Consider the following 13,285-nt stretch of genomic DNA (forward strand, 5'->3'; position numbering starts at 1 on the left):
CTTGTTGGGTTGGCAGCGCCGCCCGCCATCCTTCCTTCCCTCCTTCCCTGGGAGCCGGTGAGGGTGAGAGAGAGGGACGGGAGAGGGGAGAAAGGAATGAGAAGGATGAGTGAGGGGAGCGCTGAGGGGCCTGACGGAGGAGCCGGGGGGAACTGGGCACCCCCTGCAGTGGGCAGGGATATCCCGTCGGGGCTTGTGGGGATGTGGCTCACGGACATCCCCGCTTCAGGCTCTGTGGGGATGTCCGGGTGTCCCTCACGGACCGGGAACATCCCCGTTACAGGCTGGGGCTGTCCGGGTGTCCCTCACGGACCGGGAACGTTCCCGTTACAGGCTGGGGCTGTCTGGGTGTCCCTCACGGACCGTGTGCTCCTTCCATGCAGGCGGCCATCCCTGTGGATGCGGGCACAGCTGAGGGAGCCGTGCTGCGAACAGCTCCCGGCTCCGGTGGATACCGAGAGGCCTCGCTGGGCTCAGGGATCGCTTCCCCCGGCTGGCACAGACCCAGCCGCTCTGGTTTGAGCCTATCCCGCGATTTTCCAGCCGTGCAGCCGGGGCCGAGGGACAGCCAGGGCCGAGGGGCGCCTCGGTGCTGTCCCAGTACCGCCGAGCAGGGATGAGGACATCGGCCTGAACCCTCGGGACACCAGGTAGGTGACAGCCCTGAGCCGCCCGCAGCTTGCTCGGTGATGTGCATCCAGTCCCGGCTGCTTTCCAGGGATTTCGAGGGGCTGGTTCTCAAGGACAAGCTGAATGGAGCAGCGGCAGTGGGTGATGCTGGTTCCAGCAGGGAAGTGGTGGAATTCAGCAGGTGAAGATTCCTGCAGATGGCGATTCCAGCGTGCAGTGATGCTGTCAGGGAAGTGGTGGATTCACTTCCTTGGAAGTGTTCACAAACCACTTGGGGACATGGGTTAGTGGTGGGCTTGGCAGTGCTGGGGGTATGGTTGGACTCTTAGAGGTTTTCTCCATTCCGTGCTGCAGGCTGTCTGCTGTGCATGGGAATCAAAGCCCTCCTCTCCTGGTGTGGGCAGAGACAAAGGCTGCAGCATGTCCCTCCTGCAGCCTTGGATAGCAAGTGAGACCTAGCTGCTGGGAAGTTGGACCTGGAAATGAAAATGAAAGTGAAACTCTTCTGGAAGTGGCAGGATAAATGGCAGCATTGGAGCATCAAAAATCCAGGCAAAAAATCCAGCAAAAATCCAGGCAAAGCACTGGGATGCATTTGGATGTTCCCAGAAAAGGAGCCCTGTGCTTCAGGATGCTCCCACAGCTGCCCCTGTAGGAGGTAGGGAGATGCAGTGAGTGCAAAGGGCCAGTGGTTATTTCAGTCTCATAATTGCAGGCTCATCCCAAAGTTCTGGAGAAGCATCTCACTGTTATTCCAACTCCAGATGCTGGGGAACTGCAGCTCTACCACTCTGCTCAAATCAGTTGTGTCCAAGAACTTGCCTTTGGAAAATCTGAAAGGAGTTGGGTTGAGCTCTGTGCCAGCTAATTGGGTGGTGATAATGAACCTGTGATAATTACCATGGGTTTGTGCTGATGAACTTGTCAGCTGTGTAGGGAAAGTTTGGAGCGAGGAAAGGACGTGTGTAGTGAAAAATATGAAAAGTCAATATAATTCCAGGCAAGAAATCATGGGTTGGGCTGGAAAGGACCTTAAAACTCATCCAGTCCCACCTCTGCCATGGCAGGGACACTTTCCACCATCCCAGGTTGCTCCAAGCCCCGTCCAGCCTGGCCTTGGGCACTTCCAGGGATCCAGGGGCAGCCACAGCTGCTCTGGGCACCCTGTGCCAGGGCTTCTCCACCCTCCCAGCCAAGAATTCCTTCCCAATATCCCATCTAACCCTGGCCTCTGGCAGTGGGAGCCATTCCCCCTTGAGGAATGGTTGGACTCAATGATCTTAGAGGGCTTTTCCCACCTTAAGGATGCTGTCATTTTTCTGGATCACCCAAAGGAAACTTGTTTGGATGGACAAAAATGCAGGAAGAGCTGCCAGTGTTCCTTTCTGCTTTGCATTTTGGAGCAGCAGCAGGAGGGATGTTTCTGCTGGGACATCCAGGTGAGCTGGAGAGAGAACTCCAGTCTGTCCATCCTGCTGGAGCTAAGGGATTGAGCCAGCCCCACGTGGGTTTGGGCTCTGGTTTGTGCCTTCCCTGCCAGGAAAGGGAAGAGCAGCTCCCTGGTTAAGTGCTGCCAGAAGGGCATGGAAGGCAGGTGAGAATCCTGCCAAAAATCTGTGCCAGCAGGGTGTGGGGTGAATGTCCTGCTGCAAAGAGAGCCCTGATTTGGGTCAATCAGCACAGGAGAGCTTGAAGTGACTCCATTTAGGAGCATCCTAAATGCTCCTGGTTTAGGAACATCTACCTAGGGGGTTAAAACTTACCAGCTGAGGCCTCTGCAGGCTGGGAGAGGATGGAATGGGATAAAACTAACAAGGGTGGTGTATTTCTGGGGAGACACTGGCACAGGGTGCCCAGAGGAGCTGTGGCTGCCCCTGGATCCCTGGAAGTGCCCAAGGCCAGGCTGGGTGGAGCTTGGAGCGCCCTGGGGTGGTGGAAGTTGTCCCTGCCCATGGCAAGGTTGGAACTTTGGTTTTTAAGGTCCCTTCCCACCCAAACCATTCTGGGCTTCTGTGATGATATTTGGACAAGCCAAAGTGTAGATTTGACATCGCTGGCATTAAAGTCCAGGCTGATGGTGTTTCTGCTGAGTCCAGGGAAGGCCATGGATGGTGCAGGTGGGTCCAGCTGGCTGTGCAGGCCATAATTCCAGCAGGACAGCAGCTCTTCCTTGTCCTGTGACTCTTAAATCCCACCCCACACCACCCTCCTGTGGGATTATGGTTTTTTGACTTAGAGATGTGGTAATTGAGAGGTGCTTTAAAAACTTTCATTTTATTTTTAGTTATATGTGAAGGGTGAGATAATACAGATATTATAATTTACATTATTATAATTAGAAGTGAACTATTCCTTAATTATAAGTGTTTTTTAGCTTATTCATTTTTGTTACACTATGTCTTAAGTGTTTTAAAGTTAATTATTTAAAATTACCCCTCATGGGTCTTACTACAATGCATTTTTATAGTTTTATTTTTCTAAAGTATTTAGTCTTATTTGTAAGGTTATCTTTTGAAACTTGTTTCTTTTTTAATAATGTTTGCTTTATTTTATGGTATTTCTTTCTTAATAATATTTGCTTTATTTCATGATATTTTTAAGTTAGTATTTCTTATTTTATATATGATATAAACCTTCTATCAAACTTTGAAGATTTTTAATAAATTTATTTCTTACACCCTGCCCTGAGGAAGCTGAGCTTCCTCAGTGATAAATCTGAGGAGGAAAAGTGTCATGGAAAGCAGCTGGGATCAGAGGTGATCCCAGCCCATGGATTCCACTGCAGGATTCCCAGACAAAACTGATGTGGCACAAGCAATTTCTGCCCCCACAAGAGTTTGGGCTGGATATGTCTGGTGGATTTGGTTTCACTTCAAGTCACCTACAGTGACCTCAGGCACCTGGACTGGCTCTGCCTTGGAATGATGACAGTGGGAACATGAGCCAGGCCTGGCATTCCCTCAGTGCTGTGCCAGGCTGCCCCTTGTCCATGGGCTTAAGGTTTCCCAGCAGTGACCCAGAGCTGGCTCACACATCCCTGGTATTTTCACACATCTCTGGCAATCCTGAAGGTGTCAGTGGTGCAGGGCTCTGGCTGTTTCCAGCCCTAGGGGGTTCATTTTCCATTGATGGGAAAGAGGTGACAGAGGAAATGGCCTAAAAGCTGAATATATATTCATGTCTGAGTTGATGGGGAGCAGAGGGAAGCTGCTGGGCAGGATGGAGGGATGAGGAGGTGAGAGGACTTGAGCAGGGAAGGGGTGAGCACACGTTTTTCACTGGACCCCAGAATGGTTTGGGTTGGAAGGGACCTTAAATCTCATCTCATTCCAGCCCCTACCATGGGCAGGGACACTTTCCACCATCCCAGGCTGCTCCAAGCCCTGTCCAACCTGGCCTTGGGCACTGCCAGGGATCCAGGGGCAGCCACAGCTTCTCTGGGCACCTGTGCCAGGGCCTCCCCATCTTCAGAGGGAACAATTCCTTCCCAATCTCCCATCCATCCCTTCCCTCTGGCAGTGAAAGCCATTGCCTGTGTCCTGTCCCTCCATCCCTTGTCCCAAGTCACTCTCCTGGAGCCCCTTTAGGCACTGCAAGGGGCTCTGAGCTCTCCTTGGGGCTGGAGTTATGTTTTAAACTGTTGCCCCTCTCCTCCAGATATAATCCTGTGACATCTTCGAGTCCTTGGAGGCTGCTCCTCTTCCTTCCTTGTCAGTGAGCTCTCCCATTTGACCTGGGTGGTTCCCACGTGCCAGGACTGTGTTTATTTTTCCATCCTGCAGTAACCAAGTTTGTCATTTAATAAACATCACCCCCCCCAGCCTGATCCCTGTCCCCTCTGTCAGCCAGGGGAACAGATGGGAGGGCACAGGACCAGAAATGCCTGACACTGCCCAAAGCTGGAAAGGAGACAACTGGAGATTTTGAGATGAAAAGAAAAAACAAATTAATGTATTTCCATCTCTGTTGTGCCTTCAGGCCTGATCCAAAGCCCTCAGCTCCTGGAGAAGGAGCCTGGGAAGGCTGAGTGTGCCTGTCAGCAGCTCCTCACTCCTGGAGCATGGCACAGGATCTTTCCCTGCTTGTTTTTGGAGTGTTGGAGCTTGGGTTGATCCCAGGGCAGCCGTGGTGAGCTGCCAGCCTCTGCCAGGCTGTTGGAGGCGTGACAGCCCATGGACACAGGGGTGTTTGTTGAGGGAAGCAGCTGCAGCTCATGATGTAAATTCTGCATGGATTCAGTCCCAGCTTTGTCCCTTTGTTGAGCAGGGAGCAGCCACGCTCCAGCAGCAGAGAGCAATCCCTGAGGAGCAGGCTGGGAAGGAATGGAGTGGGAAGAAGGTGGCTTCTCATCCTTTAACCTCCTCACATCATCTGCCATGGCCTGGAGTGAGCAGAATCCCAAAATCCCAGCATGGTTTTGGTTGGGAGGGACCTTAAAGATCATCTTGTTCCATCCCAGGGGCAGGGGCACTTCCCACCAAAATCAATCTGTTCAGGAAAATTCACACTTAATTCTCTGGGGAAGTCAAGGTGGCTGCTGAGAAGTGGCAAAATCAGTAGCCAGAAGCAGGAAAGATTTTACAGAATTCTTGGCTGACTTATTGCTACACATATTTTAGGTCAAGGGTAATCTGATTTTTTAATTAATCCTTTAAAGGTTAAATCGTATAGAACGTCTGATCACAGAGTAAAGAAAAAACCCAGCAGTATATACAAAAATAGCATCCATTTAAGTTACATAAATCCTTATAAATATAAGAGAGAAATCAGTTATTCTATAAAAAAATAATTTGGAACATGTGTTCCTGAAGCACCAGCAGAACATCCTCATGCTAAGGACTTCAGCTAGGAAATCTTTATAAATATACCTGCAAAATTTCTCCTCACTCTGACCACAAACAAGTGCCAGAAGATGCACATTTCTATTTTGCACTGAAACAGGAGCTCTCCTATTTGAATCTCAAATGACCATTGGGTTTTTTGGCAACCACAACACGTCCCATCCCTTTGCAAACACCTTTCAGGGCCACATAAATTCTCCTGGCACCCTCAAAGCTTTGTAGCAGGAATTGAGACAGTTTGGGCGGGGGTTTGTGGATGGTGCTGTCACTGCTTTGATGCCTGCTCATGGAATTTTTGTTTGACTCAAAAGAAATAAAAAGGAGGGAGGAAAAGCAGCCCTAAAGCTGGAAGCACTGAGGGTCTGTGCACTTGAAGGTGCCACTCAGAGGGAATGGAGTGGCCTCTGCTGTCCTCTTTGCAGTTGTCTGAGTCACCTGTGGATTGAGTGACTATTTCATAATATCCTCAAGATGTTTGTGTCATATTAATAATAATTTCCACAGTTGGAAATTACAGTCATGTAACAGAGACTAAAACAGAGAGACACTCATATATGTGTTTGTGTGTGTTTGTGTTTTTTATTATTATTTTTTCTCCCAGTTGTAACTCTCCTGTGCCTGTAGCTGGGAACAGCCATGCCAGCCCAAAAGGACAGATGGGTTTCTTCCTTGGTTTTCCTTCTCTTCTGTGCCTCCTCCATTCCAAAATGTGGAAGTGCCAGCCTGCAGCAGGAGCCAAGCCCCCAGCACTATTTCAGTGGCTTGGAAGCTGGAAAAACATCCTTGGCTTTTTTCAGCCCTAGTGGTACGTGTTTAATGTGAGTTTCCATCAGCCTGGGGGCTCAGCAAGGCCCGGTGAGAGTGGAACAATCACAGAATCATGGAATGCTTTGAGTTGGAAGGATTTTAAATCCCATCCAGTGCCACCCCCTGCCATGGCAGGGACACCTTGCACTGTCCCTGGTTGCTCCAAGCCCTGTCCAGCCTGGCCTTGGACACTCCAGGGACTCAGGGGCAGCCACAGCTGCTCTGGGAATTCTATCTCAGCCAGGAATTCCTTCCCAATCTCCCATCCATCCCTGCCCTGTGGCAGTGGGAAGCCATTCCCTGTGTCCTGTCCCTCCATCCCTTGTAGAGTCTCTCTTCATCTTCCTTGTTGGCTCCTTCAGGCTCTGGAAGGCTGCAGTTAATTCACCCCAGAGCCTTTTCTATTTTCTCAGCCTTTCCTCTAGCAGAACTGCTCCATCCCTCTGATAACTTGTGGCCCTCCTCAGAGAAGGGGCAGTTCCTGAGGTTTTTAAACCCAAAGGGGTTTTGAAGAACTGGACAAATGCTGTGTTTGCACAGTTCCAAGTCCTCCTGACCTCTTGGGATGGGTTCTTTCCTGGCTGTGTCCTCAGGCACAGTCCCTCAAACATCTTCATTCATTTTCTGGATTGTTTTCTTGAGGTACTCTGGAGGAGAAAGCAAATTTCCTAAGGAATTTCCCCTCTTCCATAATATCTGCTAGAAAAAGCAGGAATCCCTTTCATGTGGGAGAACTCAAGGCTGTCATGGGTTAGAAGATCCTTGACCTTGCTTTTGTTCTTCATGATCCCCTGCATGTGATTTCCCAAAGGCATTGGCACGGGCTGAGGAACATCTCCCACATCTCAGTGTGTTGCAGGAGGATGCTCTTCACCCTGAGGACTTGCAGAGAATTTTTTTTTTGTGTGTGTTTCAGTTTCTCCTGGTGCTCAACCCTTCTTGGAGCACATTGAGAGCTCAGCTGAGGCCCTCCAGGACTATGGTGTTTCCGTGGTGAAGGTAAATGGGGCTCAGGGAAGCTGCTGGGTGGGATGAAGTAGGAAATGAGCAAGGAAAGGATGAACACAGATTTTTCATAGGATCATGGACTCACAGAACAGCTTTGGCTTTCAGGGACCTTAAAGCTCTTTCCACCTCGCCTTCCATGGACAGGGATACCTTCCACTATCCTGGGTATCCCTGTCCAGCCTGGCCTGGAACATTTCCAGGGATGGAAAATCCCCAGTTTCTCTGGGCAGCCTATTCCAGTGTCCATATTCCATGATGGATGAGGTTGGTTAACTTCTTTTCAACTCAATGCAATAAATATTTCATACAAAGGAGTTTTTAGCTGAAATTTGATGCAGATTCACGTGAGGGAACTACAAATTCAGACAAGTGTAATTAGACTCGAAGAAGTGCTTATATATTTATATTTGGATTTATTTAGTTTCCTCCAGCTACAGACCAAGTTCAGTAAGGAAGCACTGATCTGTCACTTTGAATATGCTGGGCAGATCATGGGGTCTTTTGATCCCATCTGACCCAAATCAGCAGCTGAGCTGGAAGACTGAAGTACAAACTCCACTCTCCATCTCTGGTCTCCATTTTGGTGGATTTTCCCTCTCAGAAGGTTTGGAAAGGCTGGATTTACACTCTTGAATGGAAGAAAGCTGTAGAGGGTGTGTGTGGTCATTGTGGGGCTGAATCTGTAATGACATGTATTTGCTGTCTAGGTGAATTGTCCCAAAGAGGATGTCTCAAGATATTGTGGAAAAGAAAATGCATTAAGGAAAGCCTTCCTGTTCAGGTGAGGGGCATTTCTGGGCTCTGCACTGGGATTTCTTTCCAGTTTGAAGGAAATGTTTGAGGGAACCGCTGTCAGCAATCAGAGATGTCTGTGGAGGAATGAGAGGAGCCATGAGGACAGCAGTGACCTGCATAGATCAGCCAAAGGTGCCCCCAAAATTCCAGCACAGGCAGAGGAGATGCTTTGTCCTCAATGTGAATTCTCCCATCCTGCCCCAAGTTCCTTGGAGCAGCAGAGGGATGAGCTGTGGAATGAAACCACAGGAGAAACCCTCCATCAGTGTCCTGCTGTTCCTCTGGCCTCCCACACCCAGAGCTACCCAGGCCACAAGATTTTGGGTCTAGTCCAAGTAATAAACACATTTTGGTGCTCTCCTTGTTGGTGGGGTTAACTCTTCTGCCCTGGATGGGAAGGTTTCAGCTCCTGGTCTCTCCAAGGGTTGTCACACGGAAGCTTTTCCATGTATCAGCTCAGTTCTCATTGACTGTTGTACTGATAATCGTGGAGTAATTAAGGTTGGAAAAGACCTTTAAAGTCATGAAGTGCAACCATTCCAAAGACCTTTAAGGTCATCCACTCCAACCATTCCAAGGACCTTTAAGATTATCAAATCCAGCCATTCCAAAGATCTTTAAGATCATCCACTCCAACCATTCCACAGACCTTTAACATCATCAAGTCCAGCCATTCCAAAGACCTTTAACATCATCAAATCCAACCATTCCAAAGATCTTTAAGATCATCAAGTGCAGCCATTCCAAAGACCTTTAAGATCATTGAGTCCAACTCTTCCCCCAGCACTGCCAAGGCCACCTTGTCCCCAGGTGCAGCAGGAACCTGCTCAACCAGGCTTGAGCGATTCCCAGCTCTGATCAAAGACATCTCAAGTGTGTTCTGCCATTTCTCCATCATCCTCCCTATCCTTCTGTGCCTGCCTTGGCTCCCTTTTCCCATGGATCCATGCAGTGAATCTCTCTCAGTTCCCTTGGTGACTCTCTCTTCCCTCTGCAGAGGGAACCGACTGATCCGGGAGTTCCCCACCGACGCCCTGTTCGACGTGAACTCCATCGTGGCCAACGTTTTGTTGTGAGTCCAGACCACATCCCTGAAAGTCCATCCCCACATCCCCAGACCACATCCCATCCTCTGAAATCCTTTTCCTTTCTGTTGCCACTAAATTCCAACCTCAGCTTGATGCCTTGTGTCCCATCTGGGTCACCAGAAACTGATGGCTTGTGAAGGCTGACCTAGAACAGAGAATAGATGGAGTTCCAGAATAAAGCAGGGATTTATTCAAACATCTCCTCCATGGATCCACCTTGGGCAGCACAAGAGCCCAGCCAGGGCTGCACCCAAGATGAACCAAAATGGCCCCAAAATGCACGGCCGGGCACGGGGTCTGTCCCTGGGATCAGTTCTGCTCCATTTGCACCTTGCAGTTCATTGTCCCATTCCAGCTTTAGCCCCTGCAGTCCCACCCTGCTTGTTTTTCTCTCTCCAGCCCACGGTGTTTGTGTTCTTGGGCTGAGATTTGGATCATTTGTCCTTGGTGCCCAGCTGGAGCAGGAATTGTTTTGTCTCCCTGCTCTGTGCTCAGAGCTCACCATCCCATAATATGAAGCCCAGACCCACTCACTAAAGCAGTACAGAATGTGAAAAATAGAAAAGCTAAAACCTGAGGCATCAAGGTATTCCAGAGGCTGCTCTCAATCAAGCTTCTCTCTTCATAATGGTTTGACCCTGTTAAATTTTTTGCCTTGGGACAACTCACCAGCACACACCTGGGCACCTCCAGTTGGCTGTGAATCCTTACTCTGCCAGCAAGAAGCTGGAATTTTACCCTGTTTTTCCCATCATACTTGTGTGGCTGCAAATTTACTCTTCAACCAGTTGCTAATGAGGTTTTTTCTGTTTCCTCAGTGCCCTGCTCTTTAATGAAGTTAAATATGTTGAAACACTGGCAGACCTTGAGAACATTGAAAATGTATTGAAAGGAAAGTCCAACATGGTCTTTGCCTATGTACCAGCTACTGGGACAGCAGGTATGGATACTCAGCTTTCCATCTTTCCTCTCTTCCCCCAGCCTTTTTTTTTTTGGTAGAATATCCAGGAGCTGAGTTTCTGACCCAAAATCCTACAGGTGAAAACCTGAAAGGGCCACCCAGCCACAAGATCTCTACTTCCATATGTCTTGCTTTGTTCCCAAAGGGATCAGTTACACCAGAAGTTTTGCTGGGAGCATAAAACTTGAGAGATGGACTTGGAGAGGGAAAGCAAGCCAGTGGTTGCTGTCTTAAAAATGATAAATCTTGGCTCTGCAGTGGAGTGGATTCTCACATAGCACCTGTTTGCTGGGGTTCAGGAATGGGATCCAGCTCCAGTTTCTCACTTCCCTTCACAGTGTGTTTTCAGACAGACTCTGTGCCATTGTACCAAGAGTTTCTGAAAACCTGGGAATTGATATTTACAGCTGGCAAGGATGAAACAGGAGATGTGGAGGAAACAGAGCTGAGTTCACCTCACCTTTCCCTTTCCAGAGCACAGAGCTGTGATGGAGGCAGCTTTTGTCTATGGGACCATCCACCAGTTTGTCCTGACAACTGAGGCAGCACTGCTAAAAGCCACCAGGTATGTCCAGAGACACCCCCACCATGGAGAGCTGCTTCCATGCACTGTTTGCCTCACTCCTGGTGTCTCAGATTCCCAGAGCAACTCTGGGATGACATGAGGATGCTGTGCCAAGGGTGGACAGTCAGATCTGTTTTCCAAAAGCTGCTGGTTGTGTTCCTGGCCTTGCTGTTTGCGGCTGTATTTGGTGGGATTTCACAGAAGAGCCCTGTGTCTCCTTTCTGTGGCTGATGGATCAAACCTCAGCCATGGGTTCCCAGAAGAGTTGATGTTAAAATCCTAAAGCACTCCCCCCTTGTGCTGTGATATCCAAATGTAGCACTGCTCATGGATTTGGGAATTCCCATCCCATGGCCTCACTGGCCACCCCCTTCCCCTGCAGGAGGAGCTGCTTTAGAACTGCAGATCCCTCCTTGTGACTGCTGATGTGACCTCCTGCAGTCAGGAGGGTGAGGGAGGAGCTGGGAACATCACATGGGGTGTTGTTTCCTCAGCCCACAGAGCGCCCAGCTGGCCAAGAGGCACCTGGCTTGTACCAGCCTGTGGCTGCAGGCCCAGGGCAGAGACTGTCCCCTGTGCTGGCACTGCTGAGGCCACACCTCAGATCCTGGGGTCAGCTCTGGGGCCCTCATGACAAGAAACAGTGAGAGGCTGGAGTGTGTGCAGAGAAGGAAACAGAGCTGGGAAGGGTCTGGAGCACCAGGAGAGGCTGAGGGAGCTGGGAAGAGGCTCAGCCTGGAGCAAAGGAGGCTCAGGGGGACCTTGTGGCTCTGCACAGCTCCTGCCAGGAGGGCACAGACAGGGGGGTCGGGCTCTGCTCCAGGGAACAGGGACAGGACAAGGGGAAACAGCCACAAGCTGCACCAGGGTAAGTTTATATTGGATATTAGGGAAAAATTCTTCATGGCAAGGGTTTTCATGACAGAACAGGCTGCTCAAGGCAGTGGTGGAGTCCCCATCCCTGGAAGGATTTAAAATCCATGTGGATGTGGCACTTGGGCACACAGCTCAGTGGTGGCCTTGGCAGTGCTGGGGGAACTTTTGGACTCGGTGATCTTGGAGGGCTTTTCCAACATTAATAACTCCATCAGGAGTTCCCTGGGATTTTGTCACAGGCACCGGGGTGGCCCTTCCCGAGGTGCCCTTCCATCCTTGCAGCGTTCCGGGAGTTGTGCTGTGGCTCCCGCTAGATGGCACGGTTGTCATTGCACCGGAATCGCCTGAATTCTCCTTAAAGCAGCGCCGCTCCCTCCCGAGCTGCCGAAACGGCGGGAGCTTCTCCAGCAGGATCAGCTTCCAGCCAACCCAGGGCAGCAGGATTTGAGGTCTTAATAGTGCACTTTGCTCTTCCATGGAGAGCTCTTAAATCCTTACCCAAAGAAGGTGATCCCTGTTTTAGGGGTAGGGAATGGGTGCATCTGAAAAGGAAAGTGACTTCCCAAAGTTACCTACAGGCCAACAGCAGTGAAGGTGTCACAGCTAACCAGGGACACCTTCCACCATCCCAGGCTGCTCCAAGCTCTGTCCAGCCTGGCCTTGGACGCTTCCAGGGATCCAGAGGCAGCCACAGCTGCTCTGGGCACCCTGTCCCTGGGCCTCACCACCCTCCCAGGGAACAATTCCTTCCCAGTCTCCCATCCATCCCTGCCCTCTGGCAGTGGGAAGCCATTCCCTGGCTCCTGTCCCTCCATCCCTTGTCCCCAGTTCCTCTGCAGCTCTCCTGGAGCCCCTTTAGGCTCTGCAAGGGGCTCTGAGCTCTCCCTGGAGCCTTCTCCTCTCCAGGTGAGCACCCCCAGCTCTCCCAGCCTGTTCCACAACCCTGCCAAACCCTGGGCTTGAGGATGATCTGTGCAACACATCAGCAAACCTGCTCCTTCTGTCAGGGCACTTGGAACCCCTGCTCAGGGTGGGTTTTGTTTCCTCTCTCACAGCCACGATGACCCCGATGTCTCCTCTGCCTGGCTCTTGTTCTGCCACTGCCAGCAGGTCACAGAGCCAGCCCAGGCCTGCAGGAGGACAGCCCTGGCACAGCCCCTGACCCTGCTCAACATCCACAGGCACCTCAAGCTCATGGGGGCTCCACTGGTGGTAGGACTGGGAAGGAGGAGCTCCCTGGGTGGGAGGGCAGGGAGGGAGGTGAGGATGAGGGAGGTGAGAGAAGAGAGAAAGGCTGAGGGTGGGAGTCTGCCCCTTCCAGGATGGCTCCAGGCAAGGAGCAGGAATCACCTGGTGCAGCTGCCTCACCAATTCAGGGCTGGCCAAAACATAAATAAATTATTGAGGCCATTTTCCAAGTTACTCTTGAGCAGTGCCCAACTCAACATGAAGCTTGTTCCAGTGCTTTTGGTAAAGAAACCTTCCTGATGTTCTGTGTAAACCTCCCCGATGCAGCTTTGAACCATTTCCACATGTTCTATCCCTGGATACTCTGGAGACATCAGTGTTTCCTTCTCCACATCTCCTCAGGAAGCTGTGGAGAGCAGTGGTGTCATTCCTCAGCCTCTTTTTTTCCAAACTAGACAACCCCAAAGTCCTCAGCTGCTCCTGCAGGCTCAGGAGCATCCCCTCAGGAAGCTGTGGGGTCATCCCT

General features: G+C 50.6%; 1 protein-coding gene across 1 annotated transcript in view; it reads left to right on the forward strand.

Annotated features, from left to right (window-relative positions):
* The window catches only part of TXNDC16 (thioredoxin domain containing 16), a 39,067-nt gene continuing 25,782 nt past the window's right edge, over positions 1–13,285 (forward strand). Inside the window, exons 1-9 of the mRNA XM_030949302.1 lie at positions 1–63; positions 384–650; positions 6,073–6,276; positions 7,195–7,277; positions 7,994–8,067; positions 9,079–9,153; positions 9,988–10,109; positions 10,605–10,695; positions 12,627–12,783. Of these exons, the coding sequence (XP_030805162.1) occupies positions 6,108–6,276; positions 7,195–7,277; positions 7,994–8,067; positions 9,079–9,153; positions 9,988–10,109; positions 10,605–10,695; positions 12,627–12,783 (771 nt within the window). The 5' untranslated portion in view covers positions 1–63; positions 384–650; positions 6,073–6,107. The remainder of the gene's footprint in view (positions 64–383; positions 651–6,072; positions 6,277–7,194; positions 7,278–7,993; positions 8,068–9,078; positions 9,154–9,987; positions 10,110–10,604; positions 10,696–12,626; positions 12,784–13,285) is intronic.

The sequence above is a fragment of the Camarhynchus parvulus genome, chromosome 5 (genome assembly GCF_901933205.1).
Source record: "Camarhynchus parvulus chromosome 5, STF_HiC, whole genome shotgun sequence".
Taxonomy (NCBI): Eukaryota; Metazoa; Chordata; class Aves; order Passeriformes; family Thraupidae; genus Camarhynchus; species Camarhynchus parvulus.